The 22623-nt window shown below is 32.9% G+C and overlaps 2 protein-coding genes across 2 annotated transcripts; one reads left to right on the top strand and one right to left on the bottom strand.

The window, feature by feature from the left end:
- Positions 1 to 5349: 5349 nt before the first annotated feature.
- Positions 5350 to 6294, top strand: LOC100930082 (olfactory receptor 51G2-like). Its single transcript, XM_003764780.1, has one exon. It carries the CDS (start codon positions 5350 to 5352, stop codon positions 6292 to 6294), a length of 945 nt encoding a protein of 314 aa, XP_003764828.1.
- A 13415-nt stretch (positions 6295 to 19709) lies between these two features.
- On the bottom strand, positions 19710 to 20681 carry LOC100920543 (olfactory receptor 51G2-like). Its single transcript, XM_003764819.1, has one exon. The coding sequence runs from the start codon at positions 20679 to 20681 to the stop codon at positions 19710 to 19712; it is 972 nt and encodes a 323-aa protein (XP_003764867.1).
- Between the last annotated feature and the right edge of the window lie 1942 nt (positions 20682 to 22623).

The following is a 22623-nucleotide window of genomic DNA, read 5'->3' as shown; positions in this document are numbered from 1 at the left end:
CCAAAATTTGTGAGATACAGCCAAAGTAGCAATAAGGGGAAATTTTATATCTCTAGAGGCTTACTTGAATAAAATATCAAGTCATTCTCTAATAATTAGGAGTTACTTTACCCAACTTTATTACAATAAATTTGATGACCTAAGTGAAATGGATGAATACCGTCAAAAATATAGATTGCCTAGATTAACAGAGGAGGAAGTAAATTGCTTAAGTAGTCCAATTTTAGAAAAAAAAAAATAGAACAAGTTATTAAATCAACTCCCTAAGAAAAACTCCCCAGGACCAGATGGATTTACATGTGAATTCTACCAAACATTTAAAGAACAATTAACATCAATACTATGTAAATTATTTGAAAAAATACAGAATGAAGGGCTCCTACCAAATTCTTTCAATGACACAGACATGGTACTGATACCTAAACTAGGTAGGAAGAAAACAGAAAAAGAAAATTATAGACCAATCTCCCTAATGATTATTGATACAAAAATCTTAAATAAAATATTGCCAAAAAGGTTAAAGAAAATCATCCCCAAAATAATACACAATGACCAAGTGGGATTTATATCAAGAATGTAGGATTGGTTCAAGATGAGTAAAACTATTAGCATAATTCCCTATATCAATAACCAAATTAACAAAAAACATATGATTATCTCAATAGATGCAGAAATTCTTTAAGGGGAAATTGTTAAAATGGCTTCAAAATCATCAATCCCGATCTTATAATAATGATTTCCTACATAAATTCTATAAACTGCAGTGTTTCATAGAAGGGGGAAACTTTCATGGTAGTCTCAAAACCACTCTAGGATTAATTTTATGACAATCTCCAAGACATGTGAGGATGATGGTAAATAATTTTTAGCCTTAATGAGTGATTTATATCACCTTACTAACAAGATGACTTATATTGTAGAGTACTTAAAGATATGATTAATGAAAGAAGACAAAGATGGCAGAATAGAGGGCAGTTTAACTCATCTTTCCCTGCACAACTATTTTTACAAAAAACTTAGAAAAAGTACTAGACCAAGTTGTTGTCATGAAATCTTAGACAAAATAATTGTGAATGATGTTTCCAACTTACATCAGGGCAACTATATTAAAAAGGTTTGTAAGCACAGGAGCTAAATATAGCCTGCAGATTGTTGCATGGAGCCTGTCAGACTAGACATTGAAATAGGGCCTATGACTATGTATAATAGTAAAAGTTAGTTCTGGATCTAGCAAGGTTTGGCTTGAAGTGGTTTAGAAAGCTGGAACAAGGGTATCTAGGTGGCCCAGTGGATAGAGCACCAGCTCTGAAGTCAAGAGGACCTGAGTGCAAATCTGCACTCAGATACTTAACAATTCCTGCTGTGTGACCATGGGCAAGTCACTTAATCCCAATTGCCACAGGGAAAAAAAAACTGGAACAAAAGCCAATTTGCAGCTCTGTTACTCAAACCCTATAGCCATGTTATAACTAAAGTTTGAACCAAGAAAGGGATCTACACTTAGGCAGGGATGAACTGTGCCTTCTTCAGAGTTAGAAGAGTTCATTAGTTTGAATGAGAAGAGGTATCAGTTGCTTGGCTCTTCCCTGGAGTGGTATCTCAAGTTGAGTTCTCTGTTTTGTCTGTGTCCTGGAGCTGAATAACAAGTTAAGGGAAGTCAGAAGTTCTCTTGCACTAAAACAGAATTCTCCTCCTAGCAATCAGGGAGCTGGGGTCAGTAGCAGATAGGGAGTATAGTTCTATGACTCAGACCCATAATGGGAGTTGCCTAGCTCATAACAGAAGAAAATGATCAGATTTCACCTGTAACAGACTGCTTTATGTACACAGAAAGGCTGTATCTAGACTAATTAAATCTTGAAGAGCACAGTAATCAACATCTAGAAAGAACAGTATCAAGACTTATTCAAGATCAAACAAGACTCAAATATTTCTTTCAGAAGTAAACATAATCTAGTCATAACACAGTCTCATTTCAATCTGGAAGAATAAGTAAATAAATTTTAAAAAATCTTTAGCCAAAAAATACTATTATAAGAAAAGGATGCCTAAGATAGAAATGGAGAAGAAAACAAGAACTCCAAAATATCTACCTGGAAAACCTCAAAATTTTTTTTTCTCCATAAATTCCACAAGACTTCCTGTAAGATTAAAGTACATGCAAAATGGGATTTAAATTATTCATAAATGAAATTAGCATAGAAAAGGAACTGATAGAAAAAGATATGAGAGATTTGAAACATAGAATTGGAAAGAAATTAATATTTTAGTACAGGAAGGAAAAAGCACATGTGCGTACCCCCCCCCCCCGACACACACACACTCACACCCCTTTACCAAGCAACAGATTTCTTCAAAATTAGAATGAATTAAGCAGTATTAAATCAAAATCAGTAGAGTGAAAAAAAATAACATCTCTCATAACAAAAACAATTGATCTCAAAAATGGATAAAGAGATAATTCAAGAAACATTGAATTACCTAAAAACCATAGCCCCAAAAACCCCCTAAAAAAGAAAAGAGTCTAGCTATCATATTTTTAAAAATTAAGAAAGGAAGGTCTGTTATAAATGGAGGACAAACTCAAAACAAAAAAAAATTGATTACTTAACAAAAAACCCAAAACAAAATAAAAAAGCAAACAAAAATAAAACAAAATAAAACAAAAATATCCAAAACAAAACTTTTAAGGTTGCTCTAAGCAACATAATTAATAAAGGAATATTTTGTTTTGTTTTGTTTGGGAAAAAGGTGAAGTGCAGGGAAATTGAAAGGGAGGATAAGTGAAATAGACAATTGTCTGATGAAATTATTTTATGATGATTTACAAAATTTTCAAGGGCAATACTGATTATGTGCAATTTTTAACTTAGCAGCTGACATTAGAAACTTACCCAACTATCCTATCATCTAAATCACATTCCTCCATTTTAATTATTGAAGAACATGTTGAAAAAAATCAAAGAAAGCTATCTGTTTAAGCAATTTAGTAATCCTGTCACAAAAGGACAGGAGTTTACTTTGCCATGCCAAATTTTTGAAGAAACTATGTTCATTTTGTGTGATCACTGTGTACTTCTAAGCAGTGGTACTATAATAAGAGATTATTCCAGTCTATCTTTTCTTTCATTATTCTTCCCCCAGATCTTTTTTTCTTTGAATTTGATTATTGGCTCTTTGCAAATGACTTCCAAATTTATTTGCCTTGCTTGAATCTTTCTTAATTCCAAAATAACATCTACTGGACAACTACATTTCAAGATAGTTTCATAATAACAAATACAGTGTTAAAAACTATAATCATTCTGTTTTTCCTTAAACTTACTCTTTATCCTATTCCTGTTCCCACCATTATTTTTTGGGGGGTGCATCACCATCCTTCCAGTCACCTAGGTTTGTAACCTCAGTGTCATCTTAGGTCCAATTCTTTTTGTCACTGTCCTCAAATAAAATCAATTGTTTAGTCTTGTTGATTCTACTTCCATAATATCACTTATGTCTATTCCCTAACATTTCTGGCAGATTCTTATCAGACCTCTCTTGGACTAATGTTATATAGTCTCTTTACTTTGTTTCTTTCTTCTATTCTATCATTATCACTATTATCACTAGCATTTATGTAACAACACTTTAAGGTTTTCAAAGTGTTCTATAAATATTTGATTCTCACAGTTATGGGGGGTAGATGTTATCATCACTGTATTATATTTTGTATTAATATAGGGCAGCTAAGTCAAGTAGGACTAGGTCTGGAGTCAGGAAGATCTGATTTCAAATCTGGCCTCAGACACTTCTTAGTTGAGTGACTCCAGGCAAATTACCTAACCCTAGTTGCCATTTTCCTCAGTTAGAAAATGAGCTGGAGAAGGTAATGGCAAACCATTTCAGTAACTTTGCCAAGAAAACACCAAAAATGGTCACAAAGAGTTGACATGACTGAAAACAACAAAACAATAAGTTGCTACTGTTACCCTTGATTTACAAGTAAACCGAGGTGGGAAAATTAAGTTACTTATCCAAGGTCACATAGGTAATAAATGTTTGAGATAGTATTTGAAACCAAGTTTTCCTAATCATAGGATCCAGCATGCTATATATTGAACTGTACAATTGCAAAAACAATCTTCCTAGGGCTAGAGTGTGACCATATCATTTCCCCATTCAAAAACTTTCAGGACTATCTTAATACCTCATATAAATTTATTTCAATATATTTATTAAGCACATACAATATTCAAGGCATCATATTAAAGTAGGCACTGAAGAGAGAGATAAAGACAAAATGTTGTTGGGTTCCCCCCCGTATGAGCTCACATTCTACCAATGCAACATGAATGCCAAAAATATTTGAACACAGAAATACACACACATAAGTGTATATAGGTCTCTCTGTGTATATATGTATATATATATTAAAATCAAGAAGGACAATATATTAATAAGTTCTCATCAGGAAGATTCTATGAAGTAGATAGCACTTGAACTATTTAACAGAAAGCTAGGTATTATAAACTGAAAACAAAAACAAAGCAAACCAAAATAATAAAAAGATTGTAATTGTAAGGAATGGACCTTGATCCTTAGACTGGCACTGAAGTCCTTTCACAATCTGACTTTAAATTGCTATCCAGTCTTATTCGTTTTTTTTCCCTTTAATTCACTATATCTTTCAAAGTGTACTAACAAGATATTCCCCAAAATCTACATTTTAGTTATTACATTACCTGGCACATATTAAGTGTTATATAAATAATAGTTATTATTCAATCATAGAACTTTAAAGGAGTTATAAGACTGACAAATATCTCAAGATTTTTCTCCTAACCTCCAGTTCACACATCACTCCTCTGCACTCAAAATTTTCTACTTCTAATCGGAGTCATAATTTTTATTTGCTTTTGTTGGTTTCAACCCTGCTTATTATTACTCTTTTACTCATTCAATTGATTTTTAGGGCCTATGGAATGCATACAGCATCACCCTAAATACAGATAGAGATCCATAGGTGATTAAAATATAGCTCTTATTATTTTATAGCTTATAATAACAATATATAATGTTTTGGCTTAAATGCACTCATCAAAACTAACATTTGTGCAAATATCCTAAAAGTGGCCAAGAAGTACATGCAATTCTGTTTTATTCCCTTTATAAGATATGTTGATTATTGATACTTTGCTTTTGGACCACTATCACACTCCAAACATTTATCCTGAGAAGGTTCTAAAGTGTCTGAAGTTTACTTTGCTTGAGTTCCATGGACATACTAACTTCTAACATCTTACTCTTCTTTTTTTCTAGTCATCATGTTTGGAAAATCATTCTAATCAGAGTACTTCCTGTGGTCTCATGTCAACATACAATAGCTCTGCCTTCCAGCCAGCTGTCTTCATTCTGACAGGCCTGAGAGAACTTGTAGGGGCTCGCCTATGGTTGGGTCCACTCCTGAGTCTAATGTATGTCATCACTTTTATTGGCAATTGCACATTATTATATCTGGTGAAAATTGAGCATAGCCTCCAGGAGCCACAGTACTTATTTCTATCCAAGTTGGCTGGAGCTGATATTGGTCTATCTGTCTCAACATTATATTCTGTATTTTTGGTCTATATTCTTGGCATTAATGAAATTACATTTGATGGTTGCCTCACTCAGCTCTTCTTTATCCACACTTTCTCCTCTACGGGTTCAGGAATCCTCTTGGCTATGGCTTTTGACTGCTTTGTGGCCATCAGTCACCCACTGCACTATACCACCATCCTCACCCACACACGCATTGCCAAAATGGGACTGGCAACTTTCCTGAGGGGTGTTGCTCTCATGACTCCACTGCCTATTCTTCTCAAGAGGCTTCCTTTTTGCAAGGGTCAGACACTAGCCTACTCTTACTGTCTTCACCCAAATGTGATGAAGCTAGCTTGTGGTCGTGTCAAGATCAACATCTTCTATGGTCTTGTGCTTGTTCTTTGCTCCTTTGGACTTGACTCTGTTCTCATTGGTCTTTCCTATGTTCTTATCCTGAGGGCTGTTTTAGGTATTGCCTCTAGAGAGGGAAGATTCAAGGCACTCAACACCTGCATTTCTCACATTTTCATTGTTCTCATCTATTATATGCCACATCTTTCAATTACATTAATGCACCGTATTCCCCACCAAAGCTCACCACTGACCCATGCTGTCTTGGGAAACCTTTATCTCTTCATGCCTCCACTGATTAATCCCATAGTGTATAGTCTTAAAACCAAACAAATTCGTGCTGCCCTCCAGAAGACATTCAAGGCATGGAGGAAATGAGAGTTGAAATATGATGGCTTTTGACAAGAAACAAGTTGGATTATTCCCCCAAACCATCCCCAAACTGGAAGAGTGGAGGTCTACCTTTACTTTCATAATCTAATAAGTAAATAACTTGTCATTTCTAATACTCAGCTGCTTTCTATCTAACAAATTCCATTCCTCTCCTAAACTTGATTTAAGAACATTCACATATCTGAGGTTGTAAAAAATCAGAAGAGAAGAAGGCCCTTTAACATAGATGAGATAGTTTCCTAATTCTGTTTTCCTTAGAATAAAAGAGGTGGAATTCTTGATTAGGATAGAGTTGGATTAAGTGACCACTGAAATTCAATCCATAACTCATAACCTCTTATTTTAATTTGTTGTGGAGAAGACACTTCTAAATATTCCTAGAAGCTGTCAGGAGATGATTTTTCATTGTTAATCTGGTGTATCATATTTCTATAATGCTCTAGGATTAATGGGATGAAATGACTAAAGTATCCCAACAACCACTGATATGAATTCCCCCCTCCTTCCCTTAGAGGTACAGAAGTACCATGTTACTGTCCTCATGGTCATAAAGGGAAATAATATTCTTTTAGAAAGAAGATATCCCTTGCCCCAGCATCCCTAACACAATGTATTGCATTCATCTTCTGCTCATTGAGCACTTTTTAATTATATTTGTCCAAAAATGTGATAGAGTATTATCATTTGCTTTTCCAGAAAGATTTCTTTCTAAAGAACTGACTTCGTTAAAACACGTTCTTTCTGCTGAGCGTTTTTGAAAATTTACTTTCAATTCTGCTTCAATGTGTCCAAATCAGATTTATATGAACTGCTTGATCTTATTCCCTCAGACACCTTCTATGCACCAATTCTTTCCCATGATAATATACTGGGGCAAAAACATAGAGTTCTAATTCTGGGGTCAAGAAATCCTGTATTCAAATACAGAAACAAACTCTTACTACATGACTCTGGATAAGTCACTTAACCTTTATTTTTTCAGTTTCCTTATTTGTAAAACTAATTTCAATAATAACTGTTAGCTTCAGCCTTGTAAGATAATATTTATAAAAGGATTAGCACAGTTCTTCTAACATAATAGGTGCTATATAAATGTTAGCCATTGTTCATCATCATCATCCCTATTATTATTATTATTATTATTTATTATTACAGAGAATCCACTGTGTACAAGGCAAAGTGATAGCAATCTTTTTTTTTTTTTTGCATTTTGAGTGACTTCTTTCTGAAAGGAGTGTTTGAATATCTCAGTAGTACTATAACTATAATCTACTTAAGTGTAAGTTTTAAGACAATCATGTTATAATCCTCTATGTAAAACCAATATTTAATGTTAATTTAAAATTCATTTTGTTTTAAAGAAACTTATGTGATTTACAAGTATGAATAAACTTTTAGAGAAAAAGTGAGCTTTTCTTTTTCTCTTTTCCTGTTTGGCCAATTTTGTTTTTAAGGCATTAGTTTTTTGTAATATTTTGTAAATTTCCTTTTGTATAACTAATATTTTTCTTCAATTTTTTTCTACTTTTCTTATTTGACTTTCAAAATCCCTTCTGAGCTATTCCATAGCCTGAGACCAATTCTCATTTTGCTTGGAACCTTTGGATACTGAATCTTTAATTTTCTTATCATCTTCTGAGTATATTTTAATATTCCTTGTCATATAGTAACTTTCTATGGTCAGAATATTTTTTCTGTTGTTTATTTATTTCCCTAGCCTATTACTTAGCTTTTTAACTTTGCTAAAGTAATGCACTATTTCCAAATGTAATGAGTGTAATGTGTAGCTGTTTTCAAAGATCCCTCCAGGGACTTGTACTGTGAACCAGCACTGCTACTTCTGATATGGGAAAAAGCAACAGCATCCTGCCACAGTGCCATCAAAAAGGCCTTTGCTATCTCTCTCTGACCAGCTGTTGCACCACCAGCTGGTGCACAGTTTGCACCTGTGAGCTGAGATATAGAGAAGATATGTCTCATGGTTACTGTTCCTATACAGTAATACAAAATTGTTCCTTCTTTTTTGTGGGTTTTAATGTTGTAAAATTTCTTTGGAGTTATTATTTAAAGATATTTAGAGTGGCTGGAGGAGAACTCATTTGAGTCCCTACCTTCATTCCTCCAACTTGGCTCCAACCTAATCACTAAGTCTTTAGACAATGTTTTTTTTTTCTTAATATTTTTCTAAAAATTTAAATTAAAAAATTGAAAAATAATTTTGATCTTATGGAATATTATTGTTCTGTAAGAAATGACCAGCAGGATGATTTCAGAAAGGCCTGGAAAGACTTACATGAACTGATGCTGAGTGAAATGAGCAGGATCAGAAGATCATTATATACTTCGACAATACTATATGATGATCATGATGGACATGGCCCTCTTCAACAATGAGATGAATCAAATCAGTTCCAGTAAAGCAGTAACAAACTGAACCAGCTAAACCCAGGGAAAGAACTCTGGGGGATGACTATAAACCATTACATGGAATTCCCAATCCCTCTATTTTTGTCCGCCTGCATTTTTAATTTCCTTCACAGGCTAATTGTACACTATTTCAAAGTCCAACTCTTTTTGTACAGTAAAATAACTGTTTGAACATGTATACTATATTGTATTTAACTTATACTTTAACATATTTAACATGTATTGGTCAACCTGCCATCTGGGGGAAGGAGTGGGGGAAAGGAGGGGAAAAGTTGGAACAAAAGGAATTGCAACTGTCAATGTTGAAAAATTACCCATGCATATATCTTGTAAATAAAAAGCTATAATAAAAAAAATAAAATTCTTAAAAAAAAGAAAAAGAATTTTGAAAAAAGTATTTAGCTCATCAATTTTTTATGTAGTACTTTATTGTTTTAATTTTATGTAAATGTAGTTTTCAACATTCATTTTTTATAAGATTCTGAATACCATTTTTCCCATCCTTCATTCCTTTTCTACCATCCCCTCTTTCCAAGAAGACAAGCAATCTGATATAGCTTATACATTTACACTCATGTAAATATATTTTTACTTTGGTCATCTTGTGAAAAGAAACAGAACAAAAGGGAAAAGTCACAAAAATTTAAAATAGTTTCTTTTTATCTGCATTCAATTTTATAATTCTTTCTCTGGTTATGGATTGTGTTTTCCGTTAAGAATCTTCTGGAACTATCTTGGATCATTGTATTTCTGATAAGTACTAAATCTATCATGGCTGATCATCACATAATGTTGCTGTTACTGGTTTTTCTGATTTTGTTCACTTCACTCAACATCAGTTGATGTAGGACTGTTCTGTTAATTAAGGATAGGTTCAGAATTGCTCCTATAAATGACGCTCTTTAACCCAATTAAAGTAAAAGTAAAATTTAATTATAACATACACAGAATAGATTGCCTACAATAACAACCAATACAGTAAATAACACATAAAAGACAAAGAATAAGGAGAGCTATGATTAAAAATAGAAAACAAAGACATAAGGCATCATCCGTCTAGAGGAGCACAGTCTCTAAGTTGCAGTTCTTAAGTTGCGATTCTTAAGATTCAGTAAGCTGGAGAACCTCTGATGAACAGCCTTTGAGTTCCCAACGGGGAGAGATCCTAGGGAGAAAGAATATCTCCAAGGGTGAGGTTCTAACTATGATTAAAACTGGACTAAATTTATAGTGCTTGAAAAAAAAAAAAGGCACAGAGACAACTTGCTTACATATATAAAGTTAGGTATAGGAGAAGGAAATGCCAGATGGGCTTCCAAAATATGATTTGATAAATGTAGATGTCAGGGAGGGGGCCAACCCTCACTGGCATCCATTGTGTCCCAAGGAGTGGCTAGTTCCTGTGATTGTAGAGGTAAAGCCAAACACATATAGGGTTAAAGAAAGGCTAAGTTTCCATGGAGAGAGTCATGTTTTGAAATGATTTGAAATGATCTTATTAATAAAAAGGTATTTCTTATTCAAGGACTTTTCAAGTTTTTCTGAAATCTTCCTGTTCATCACTCCTTATAGTAGAATAGTATTCCATTACATTAATATACCAAAATTTGTTCAGCCATTTACAATTAATGGGCATCCCCTCAGTTTTCAATTCTTTGCCACTACATAAAGAGCTGATTTTATATATATATATATATATATATATATATATATATATATATATTTGATCTACAGACTTTTTATTATAGCTTTTTATTTACAAGATATATGCATGGGTAATAATTCAACATTGACAATTGCAAGACCTTTTGTTCCAACTTTTCCCCTTTTTCCCCCACCCTCTCCCTCAGATAGCAAGTTGACTAATACATGTTAAATATGTTACTGTATAAGCTAAATACAATATATGTATACATGTCCAAACCATTATTTTGCTGCACAAAAAGAATCAGATTTTGTAATAGTGTACAATTAGCCTGTGAAGGAAATCAAAAATGCAGGTGGACAAAAATAGAGGGATTGGGAATTCTATGTAGTGTTTCATAGTTATCTCCCAAAGTTCTTTCACTGAGTGTAGCTGGTTCAATTCATTACTGTTCTATTGGAATTGATTTGATTTATCTCATTTATCAAGAGGGCCACGTCCATCAGAATTGAATATCATATAGTATTGTTTTTGAAGTATATAATGATCTTCTGGTCCTGCTCATTTCATTCAGCATCAGTTCATGTAAGTCTCTGCAGGCCTTTCTGAAATCATCTTGCTAGTCATTTCTTACCAAACAATAGTATTCCATAATATTCATATACCATAATTTATTCAGCCATTCTCCAATTGATGGGCATCCACTCAGTTTCCAGCTTCTGGCCACTACAAAGAGACTTGCCACAAACATTCTTGCACATATAGGTCCCTTTCCCTTCTTTAAGATTTCTTTGGGATATAAGCCCAGTAGAAACACTGCTGGATCAAAGGATATGCACACTTTGATAATTTTTTGAGCATATTCCAAATTGCTCTCCAGAATGGCTGGATGTAGTCACAATTCCACCAACAATTTATTAGTGTCCCTGTTTTCCCACATCCCCTCTAAACAGTCCACATTATCTTTCTCTGTTATTCTAGCCAATCTGACAGGTGTGTAGTGGTATCTCAGAATTGTCTTAATTTGCATTTCTCTGATGAATAATGACTTGGAGCATCTTTTCATGTGGCTAGAAATAGTTTCAATTTCTTCATCTGAAAATTGTCTCTCCATATCCTTTGACTATTTATCAATTGGAGATGGCTTGATTTCTTTTAAAGTCAATTCTCTATATATTTTGGGAATGAGTCTTTATCAGAACCTTTGACTGCAAAAATGTTTTCCCAGTTTATTGTTTCCCTTCTAATCTTGTCTGCATTAGTTTTGTTTGTACAAACATTTTTCAGTTTGATATAATAAAAAAATTCTGTTTTGTTGATCTACAGACTTAATAGTAGTATTGTTGGATCAAAGGGTATGCAAAGTTTGATTGCCCTTTAGTCATATTTCCAAATTGCTCTTTAAAACAGTTTTAATCAGTTTAAAACTCTACCAACAATAGTAGAGGCCCAGTTTTCTCATATCTTCTCCAACATTTATAATTTTCTTTTTTCTATCATCATCTGATAAGTATGAATTATTACTTCAGAGTTGTTTAATGTGCATTTCTTTAATCAATAGAAATGTCGAATATTTTATTTAATGATAAATAGAAGTGATTTCTTCCTTTAAAAACTGTCTTTTTATATCCTTTGACCATTTATCAATTGGGGGAATCATTTGTATTCATATAATTTGACTCAATTATCTATATATTTAAGAAAAGAAGGCTTGATTAGAAACCCTGACTGTAAAATTGTTTCCCAGTTTTCTGCTTTCTTCTTATGTTGGTAGTGTTGGTTTTGTTTGTGCAAAACCTTTTTAATCAAAATTATCCATTTTGTCTTTTATATTATTCTCCTTTTCTTATTTGGCCACAAATTCTTCCCCATTTCATAAATCTGACAGTGGACTATTCTTTACTCTCTTAATTTGTTTGTGGTATCACCCTTTATGGCTAAATCATTAATCTCTTTTGACCTAACCTTAGCGTAGGATGTAAGGCATTTGTCTATACCTAGTTTCTGTCATGCAACTTTCCGGTTTTCCAATCAGTTTGTTTTTGACAAACAGTGAGTTTTTATTCCAGGAGCTGGCGTCTTTGATTTTATGAAAGAGTAGGTCACTATTAATAATTTACTACTGTTTTACATACCAAATATATTGTATTGATTTACCTCTCCATTTCTTAGCCAGTACAAAAGTTTTGATGATCACTACTTTATGATATAGTTTTAGATCTAGTATCGCCGTGTCACATTCCTTTTCATTCTTTTAATCAATTACCTTGATATCCTTTTCATTTATTTATTTATTTTTCATTTATCTATTTTTTATTTATTTATTTATATTATTATAGCTTTTTATTTACAAAACATATGTGTGGGTAATTTTTCACCAAAAACCTTCTGTTCCAAATGTTCCCCTTCTTCCTCCACTCCTTCACTAGATGGCAGCTATTCCTATACATGTTAAAATATATGTTAAATCCAGTATATATATATACCTATAGATTATCTTGCTGCACAAGAAAAATTGGATCTAGAAAGAAATAAAAAACTTGAGAAGGAAAACAAAATTGCAAGCAAACAACAACAGAAAAAATGAAAATGCCATGTTGTGGTCCACACTCAGTTCCCACCATCCTCTTTCTGGGTATAGATGGCTCTCTTTATTACTGAACATTTGGAACTGGTCTGAATCAATTCATTTTTTAAGAGAGCCATGTCCATCAGAATTGATCATAGTGTAGTCTTGTTGCCATGTACAATGATCTCCTGGTTCTGCTCATTTCACTTAGCATCAGTTCATGTAAGTCTCTCCAGGCCTCTCTGAAATCATCCTGTTGCTCATTTCTGACAGATTAGTAATATTCTATAACATTTATATATCACCTTGATCTTCTTAATCTTTTGTTCTTCCCAGTGAATTTTGTTATTATTCTCCCTAGCTTTATAAAATATTCTTGAGAGTTTGAGTGTCATGGCACTGAATCAGTAAATTCATTTAGGTAGAAATGTCATTTTTTTTTTTTTTTTGCATTAGCTTAGCCTAACCATGAGCAATTGATATTCATTCCAATTGATTAATCTACTTTATTTGTGCAAAAGTGTTTATAATTGTGTCCATATAGTTCCTGGGTTTGTCCTGACAGATAGATTGTCAAACATATTCAATGTCTACAATTATTTTATCTCTTTTTATCTTTTGCAGTTGCGTTAATATTATACAGACGTGCTGATGGTTTCTGTAGTTTTTAAAATATATATCCTTCAAACGGAGTGAATGCCCATCAGTTGGATAATAATAGAATAAGTTATGGTATATGAATGTTATGGAATTATTTTTCTAAAAATAATTATCAGCTGGATGATTTCAGAAAGGCCTGGTGAAACTTACGTGAACTGATGCTGAGTGAAGTGGGCATGACCAAGAGAACATTGTACATAGCACCAGCAAGATTATATGATGACCAATGGTGTTGTGAGGGAGAGAATCACCTGCACCTTGAGAGAGGACTGTGGGAACTGAGTGTGGATCCTAACATAGTATTTATACACTTTGTGTTGTTGTTTGCTTGCATTTTGTTTTCTTTTCTCATTTTTTTCTTTTTGATCTGATTTTTCTTGTATATCATAATAATTGTGGAAATGCATTTAGAAGAATTGAACATGCTTAACATATACTGGATTATTTGCCTTCTAGGGGAAAGGGTGGGAGGAAGGGAAGGAGAAAAATTTTGGAACACAAGATTTTGCAACAGTGAATGCTGAAAAGTATGCATATGTTTTGAAAATAAAAAGATTTAAAATAAACTTTTTTTTTCAGCTTTGCTAAAGTAGTTCATTATTTCTAGCAGTTTTTTAAAGTTGATTCTCTAGGATTCCCTAAGTATACTATCATCATCTGCAACAAATGATAGTTTTGTTTCCTCATTGTCTACTCCAATTCCTTCAGTTTCTTTTTTCTTTTCTCCTTGCTGAAGTTAACATTTTTAGTGCAATATTGCATAAGAGTGGTGATTATGGACAACCTTGTTTTATGCCTGATCTTAGTAGGAAGGCTTCTAGATTATTATAATTATATAAAATACTTGCAGATGATTTTAGATAGATGTGACATCATTTTAAGGAAAGCTCTGTTTATTCCTATGCTCTCTAGTATTTTGTTTTGTTTTTTTAATAAGAATAGGTTCTATACTTAGTCTAGTCTAACTTGAAAGCATTGAGATAGTCACAGGATTTGTGTCAAATTTTTTATTGCTACGGTTAATTTTGCTGATAGCTTTCCTGTTTATTGTTTGAACAAGTACTGCACTACTGTTACAAATCCTATCTAATCACAGTATATTATCCTGATGATAAATTGCTGAAATGTCTTTGGTAATATTTTTATTTAAAATGTTCCCATCAATATTCTTTAGGAAATTTGGCCTATACATTTTTTTTTTTTTTTGCTGTGTTTTAGGTCTTTCTGGTTAGGTATCAGCACCATATCTGTGTCATAAAAGGAATTTAGTAGTACACCTTTTCCTATATATTACATAAACTAAATAGTTTATGTATTACAGGAATTAATTGTTCCTTAAGTGTTTGGTTGAATTTACTAATAAATTCATGTGACCCTAGTGATTCATGTGTGTGTGTGTGGTGGGGGCAGGACAGGGAGTTCATTGATAACTGGTTATTAATTTTTTTTTCTAAAATGGGATTAGTATTTTATTTCCTCTTCTGTTAATCTCAGCAATTTATATTTTTGTAAATAGTCATCCATTTAACTTAGATTGTTATATTTGTTGGCAAACAATTGGCAAACTAGCTCCTAATTATTGCTTTGATTTTCACTTCATGGATTGCAAATTCAACTTTTTTTTTCATTTTTGATACTAATAATTTTAATCAAATTGACAAAGGATTTATATATGTTATCATTTTTCATAACATCTCTCAAATTTTTTCTTTTAATTTTATTAATCTCTCCTTTGAATTTCAGAATTTCTAATATAGTATTTAATTGAAGACTTTTAATTTATTCTTTTTCTACTTCTTTTCATTGCATGCCTACTTCTTTGATCTGCTTTCCCTACATTTGATTCATGTAAGAAATCAGAGATATAAAATTTCCTCTAAGTACTGCCTTCGTTACATCTCATAATTTTACTATGTTATTTTATTGTCATTCCCTTCAATTACTGATTCTTTCTGATTTGTTCTTTGACCCACTCATTCTTTAGGATTAAATTATTTAGTTTTCATTTAATTTGTAATCTATCATCCCATGGCTCTCTTTTTACATGCAATTTTTATTGCATCATGATCTGAAAAGGATCCATTTAATAATTCTACCTTTATACATTTGATGGTGAGGTTTTTATGCACCAATACATGGTCAGTTTCTGTGTCAGTGCCATGTTGGACTGATAAAAAAGGTCCTTTCTTTAACTCTGACCTCCACCTTTCCAAATTTTCTCTCCCTTATATCATCCCAATAGTGTTTTTCCCCTTACCCCTCCTACTTCCTTATACATAACCCCAGTGATTATGTATATTATTCCCTCTTTGAGCAAAATCCAGTGAAAGTAAAGTTCAAATAATACTTTCCCCTTCCCTTCTTTGCACTTTTTCTCACAGGTCTTTAATACTTCTTCATGTGATATAATTTATCCCATTCTCTTTTCTTCTCCTTTCCTCTTTTCTTCTTCTAGTACAATTCTTTGTTTTTACCCCTTAATTTTTTTTTAAATCATGACATCAAAGTCAACTTTTAACCACACTCCCTGTCCAAGTATTGTCTTTTTAGCTTTCCTAATAGAGATGAAGTTCTTAAGAATTACAAACATTATTTTCTCATGCAGGGATTCAAGCAGTTTAATTATATTGAACACCCTGATTTCTTTTGTTCACCTTTTTATGTTTCTTTTGATTTTTTAAAGACACAATTTTTTTTTCAGTTCTATTCTTTTCATCAGGAATATTTGAAATTTGCCTACATTGGATGTTCATGTTTTTTCTTGGGAGAAGTTAATTCTTAGCTGTAATCCCAGCTACTTTACCTTTCAAATATCATATCCCAGGCCTTCCCATCCCTTAAGGATGAAGATGCTAAATCCAGTATAACTTGACTGTGGCTCCTTAATATTTGAATTGTTTTTGGCTGTCCTGTTTTCTCTTTGATATGTCTTGAATTTGCCTACAATATTCTTTGGAGTTTTTATTTTGGAATTTCTTTCAAAAAGTGATCAATCGATTATTTTAAGGCACCTTTACCCTCTGCTTCTAGAATATCAAAGTAGTTTTCTTTAATATTTTATTGAAAGATTCTGTCCAGGCTCTTTTCCCAATGAGATATTTTAGATTTTCTTTTATTTTTTCATTCTTTTGATTTTGTTTGATTCTTGATGTCTCTAAGATATTAGCTTCTACTTGCCCAATCCTAAATTAAAAAAAAAATCTGTTATCTTTTTTACCTTTATTTCTATTTGGCCAATTAAACTTAAATGAATTGTTTTCTTAAGTGGACATTTTTGGGTCAATTACGTACATCTCTCACTCTCTCTGTGTCTCTGTGTCTCTCTCTCTCTCTCTGTCTCCTCTCTCTTTCTGTTTCTCTCTCACTTTCTCTCTCTCTCTCTCTCTCTCCTATCATTTATCTATCTGTATTTTAAGGAATTATTTTCTTTAGTTCTTTTTGAGGCTTCCTTCTTATTTTCCTTCTCATTTCTTATTTCCTTCTCATTTTGTCACTGTCACTCTCTTCTGAGGTTGTATTTTGACCTTCCTTGTCCCCAGAATAGCTTTCTAAGGTCAGAGATTTTTGTTTATTTGGAGGTTTTTTGCTTATTTTTTTTTTAAATTGAGCTATGTTACTGGAGAATACGAGATATTTTCTCAAGTTTCTTCCAATAGGGTTTAAGAACCTGGTCACTAACTTTTTGATTGAGGTCCTCTAGGAATCATGGGTTTAGGGTGCTCCAAACTAGCTATGGCTGTTGTGCTCTGGTTACTGGAGCTGCCAGTTTGCCTTCTGCACTGGAAGTAGCAGTATCAGAATTGTCCTGTTGTGAACCAGAACCTGAGGGACCCTAATTGCTGATTTATGATGTGAATAATCACCTCCTGCTGGCTTTCTGGGATACCACCTATTCTGAGCTGTAATCTCCTTTTATCCAAGTGAAATAGATCTTTCTTAAAGTTCTTTTAAGTTATCTTAGACCGATATTGTTTCACTTAATCCTTTATGGATTCTGTCATTCTAGTATTCTTTATGAGCCTTGATTAAATATTTTAAAAAGAAATTGGTGAGAATTCTGGCAACTTCCTGTCTTTTCTACCATTTTGGCTCTGCCTTGTTGGTGTTTGTTATTGTTGTTGTTTAACAATCAACAAACAAACTCATTGTGAACTTATATTCAGCATGCTATTCAATAAATATTTTAATGATAAATATTTAATATCACATGGAATATACCTTGAAAAATCATGCTTGTTACTTTCTAATACCTTTATTAAAAGTATTGTGGATATGAATATATGTTGTACTCAAAATTATGTAGACAAGAAAAAAAGCAAATGTTGATACTTCTTCTTTTTCTTTTTTGTATTGTCCAGATAATTGGCAATAATAACAAAAATATTAATATTCAGGGTTATAAGAGTCAGAGGGGTTGTAAAAATGAATATTAATGCATTACCAGGGAAATGTGAATTGATAATCATTCTAGAAGGCAATTTATATAAATAATATGGTAATAAAGCCACAAAAATTTCCATACCTTTTTTTTTTACCCAGAAATTTGACAGCTGCATATATAACCTAAAGTGTCAGTGACAAAAAAAGGAAAAGCTACATATACACAAAGTATTTATAGCAAAACTTTTTATACTAGCAAAGAATTAAAGCAAAAAAAAAATATAGCTGTCCATATATTTGGAATAGGTGAATAAATTCTTCATATTTGATTGATTTATTGGTTAGTTTTGTTGAGATCTCTTTAAAAATGTTTCAGATTTTTTGCTGGGAGAAGTATATACTAGGAAAGATGTATAATATTAAAAGAAAATATATCAAAACAAATTTTAAAATAAACATTTTAACCATTTACTGGTTCTTTGTGTTCTATGAGACAATAATGTTTACAATCTTCCAAAATGATTCTTTACAAAATTTATAAATGAATTTTTATTTTAATGTGTTATCCTTGGATGGCAAACATATCCACTTGGTAAAAAAGCATATTTACAATTACTAAGATTTTTTAATATATTGTTTTGGACATTTAAAATATTCTTGTTATGGCAATTAATTTATATGAGTAAAATTAAACTTGCGTATAAAATTATTATAGCTAGTTTCTATGACTTTTTACTTCATTACACTATATTTCTTTTTTATCCATCAATAATTTTTTGGAATAGGTTAGAATTAATTTTATAATAACATGTTTTATATTTTCCTATTGTTGTTTTCTTATGTAGCATCATATAAATTTTCCTTTTCCTTTTAATTAACTTGTATTCTGTTCACATCCGCAAAGCTGATTTAGAATGACTTCTATATTGATAATAATTCATTTCCTGTGTGGTGAAAATTGAATTTTGTGTATGCATGTGAAGGACCGAAAAAAAATGGGGAAAGAAGGGAGAGAAGGAGGGAGTGAAAGAGAGAGAGAAAAAGAGAGACAGAGAAACAGAGAGAAAGTTAGAAAGACAGAGAGACAAAGACAGACAAAGAGACAGAAAAGGGGGAAGGAGGGAGGAAAGAACGAAGAGAAGCAGAAAGAGAGGGAGGGAGAGATAATTAATAATTGCTTAACAGGTTGAGTACTTCCTGATTCTTTCCTGGATTACACATCCTAGTGTAATTTACAAGTGCACTACTTATATAGAGGATTACATCAAGCAATGTTAAAAAAAAAAAATTAAATTTTAAAAAATAATTCTATTTAGAGTATTTCATTTATTTACATTCTTTAAAGTGAACATTTATCAGAATATGTCTTTAATGTTATTAATTGCTTTATTTTGTTTAACTTTAACTTTAAAGAAATATTATTGAAAGACATTTTAGAATCCACATTTCAAAATTGATCTTATTCTTGAGAATTCTAGTTGTTTACATCATAACTACGAACTAGCAACCTTCAGAATGCAAGCAAACTTCTGCCATACTGCTAATAACATCATATGCCAAATGTTGATCAGATATGTAGTAGGAAATAAATAGACTTGTAAACTTTAAACTCAGAAATTCAAATCTGGGAAAAGAAAGCATACATCCCAGATACAGAGATCAGTGGACTGATAACAGAGTACATGCTTATGCTCCAAAGACAGAAGTGAACTTCTGTGTTCAAATGATCCTTCTCATGAATGCTTTCTGTAAGGCAAAGCGAATATGTTTGGTTTTAAAGCTATAGACCAATGGATTCAGGACTGGGGTTAGGAAGAGGAAAAGATTGGCCATAGTGACATGAAAGAGAGGTGAAGTGAATGTACCAAATCGGTGAATTAGGGCCAGAATAATAAGTGGCACATAGAAGATAACAACTGTGACTATGTGTGAGATGCAAGTATTGAGAGCCTTTAGGCGTCCCTCACTTGAAGCAATGCTCACAACTGTCTTCAGAATAAGGACATAGGAGACAACAATGAGCACAGAGTCAACACCAAAAGAACAAAGAACAAGAACCAACCCATAGATTATGTTGACCCTGACTGGTCCACAGGCCAGCTTCATGACATCAGGATGGTAGCAATAACCATGGGAGAGTATTATGTTTTTGCAGAAAGGTAATCTTTTGAGCAAGATAGGCAAGGGTGCCATCAGTGCCACTCCCCTCAATACAGCCACTATCCCCATCCCTATGATTTGAGGATGGGTAAGGATCATGGTATAGTGTAATGGGTTTCGGATAGCCACAAAACGATCAAAGGCCATAGCCAATAGGATGGCAGACTCCATGGAGGAAAACATATGGATGAAAAACATCTGTGCCAGGCAGCTGTGGAACTCTATTTCCCGATGGTTGAGAAGGAAGATATTAAGCACTGTTGGCAATGTGGATATAGACAGGCCAATATCTGTAGCTGCCAGAATGGACAAGAAGATATATTGAGGTTCATGAAGACTGGAAGTAGTCTTAATGATGAATAGAATGATACAGTTTCCAAGTAGGGCAATTGTGTACATGATGCACAGAGGGATAGCGATCCAGATGTGTGCTGCCTCAAATCCTGGGATACCTGTCAGGAGGAAGAAGGGTGGTTGAAAGGAGCTACTGTTCAAATTTAATATATAGTGACTCTTTGGGAGGTGAGTCATGTACACTGTCAAGCCATGGTCCTAGAAGGCAAAAACAACATGGTAAAAAATTGAGAAGGAAGTCTTGTGTCTAACTTTATGATGGAGATATTAAACTGAAATCTTCTTTTAGTAAGATACTTAGGTACTAAGAATTATCTATAACATTTTCATGCTTAGTCATTGGGCTATTTGTTTAGATCGAAAATGATGGAACAGGATATACACTATCCTTAGACAGAAATTTTGAAACAGCACAAAGATGGACAACTCAAGAGGTAAAACTACTTTCAAATGCAAGCCAAAGAATGCTAATCCAAGATTTCAGGAATTAAAGAAACAGTCAGATAATCTTCGAGTTACAAAAGATTCAAATACTATCTAGTTCACAATGTGTTTCTATATAAGAAACCACTTTATGGCATTTTCTATAAAGTGATAGTATAAGTATTGCTTGGAGATCATTCAATAAAGGACAACCCTTTTGAGGCAACTCATTGTACTTGGAGACTGCTCTAATTGTTAGAATAATTTTAAATCTTCCTAATTACAACTTCAGCCCATTTCTCCTAATTCTATGTTTTTTAGAGATAAGCAGGGGAAAATAAATTTTTTATACATACATAAGCCTTTTGCATACAGAAAATGAATGATGCATAAAGAAAATGACTAAGAACAGGTAGGGAGAGAAGGCACGAGACACTACTATGAGACAGTAGAGGGAGAAGGATTCTGGGATATCTATCCTCTAGCCCTCCACCCTGAAAGGAAACTGTCAAATCAAATTCTCTGCTCAAGAGACTTTTGATAGGGAAAAGACAAAGTGGACAATGTCCTCATTGCCCCTTTCTACTTATGGTTCTGAATGGATGTTTTCACACACACACACACACACACCCTTCCTTCTGCTGTTTCTTCATTAAAAATATTATAGGAATGCTTGTTCTGTCTCAATGCTCCATTCTTCCTTCCTTTCTTCTTCATCATCAACAATATCATTTACATAATCATTATAAGCATTGTTCATAAAAATCATGTCTTTCTACTTCACTTTGATTAACATCAAGAATATTATCATTATCACAATTAGAACTAGTTTCATATTTTTCACCATAGTATAGGGGTTGGAATGGACTTTGAGTCAAAAAGACCTGAGTTCAAGTCACACTTCTGACAAATATTAGTCATTTAACTTTGGATGAAACACTTAAATTTAATTACTTAAGCTTTAGTTTCCCTATTTGTAATATGGTAAAAATAACTTCTTCAAAATGCTATGGTCAATTTATATAGAGAATGGAAAAAAAATAATGTGATATATAAAGGTTAGTTATTTCTCTTACCATGATCCCTGCCATTGCTATATGTATGCCAGATCATTTAGCATAGAAGATGAGATTCTTAGCTTTCCTTGGAAGCCTTTATTTGTCATTTCATTAAAAGCAGCTTTCTCAAGCCAGAAACATTTATTTAGTAAGCCCCTGACATTTCTTGTGGCTCTACAAAACCACATGACTGGCATCATAATACAAAGATATGAATTTGTATTTCTACTGTCTAAATTCTTCCTTTTCAATAAGGTAATCCTTTCTCCTTAACTGGATCCACCTTATATCCCACATATTGATGGTTCTCCATATACATATTGATGGTTCTCCATATATATATTGATGGTTCTCCATATACATGTTCTGTTCTTAATTTTTTCAACATATGCCCCGATCATATCTTTGAACAACTCTCTAAATATAGCTTTCCTTTCAGATGTGCTTTCTTGCCCCCATTCCAATCTCACCTGTGACTGAAGCCTGACTCACATCACTCTTCCTCCAAGAAGCCATTCCTGACTATGGTAAATCATGGATACTTCTATTCCAAATCAGGATGCTTATAGTGACATTAATTTCTAAATGAAATTTAGGAAGCTCAGTAGTTCCTTTTATGCTCTCCACTGATTGTATGC

The sequence above is a fragment of the Sarcophilus harrisii genome, chromosome 3 (assembly GCF_902635505.1).
Source record: "Sarcophilus harrisii chromosome 3, mSarHar1.11, whole genome shotgun sequence".
NCBI classification, from domain to species: domain Eukaryota; kingdom Metazoa; phylum Chordata; class Mammalia; order Dasyuromorphia; family Dasyuridae; genus Sarcophilus; species Sarcophilus harrisii.
The sequence above is the reverse complement of the archived record's forward strand: the minus strand, read 5'-3'. Positions and strand labels throughout refer to the sequence as shown.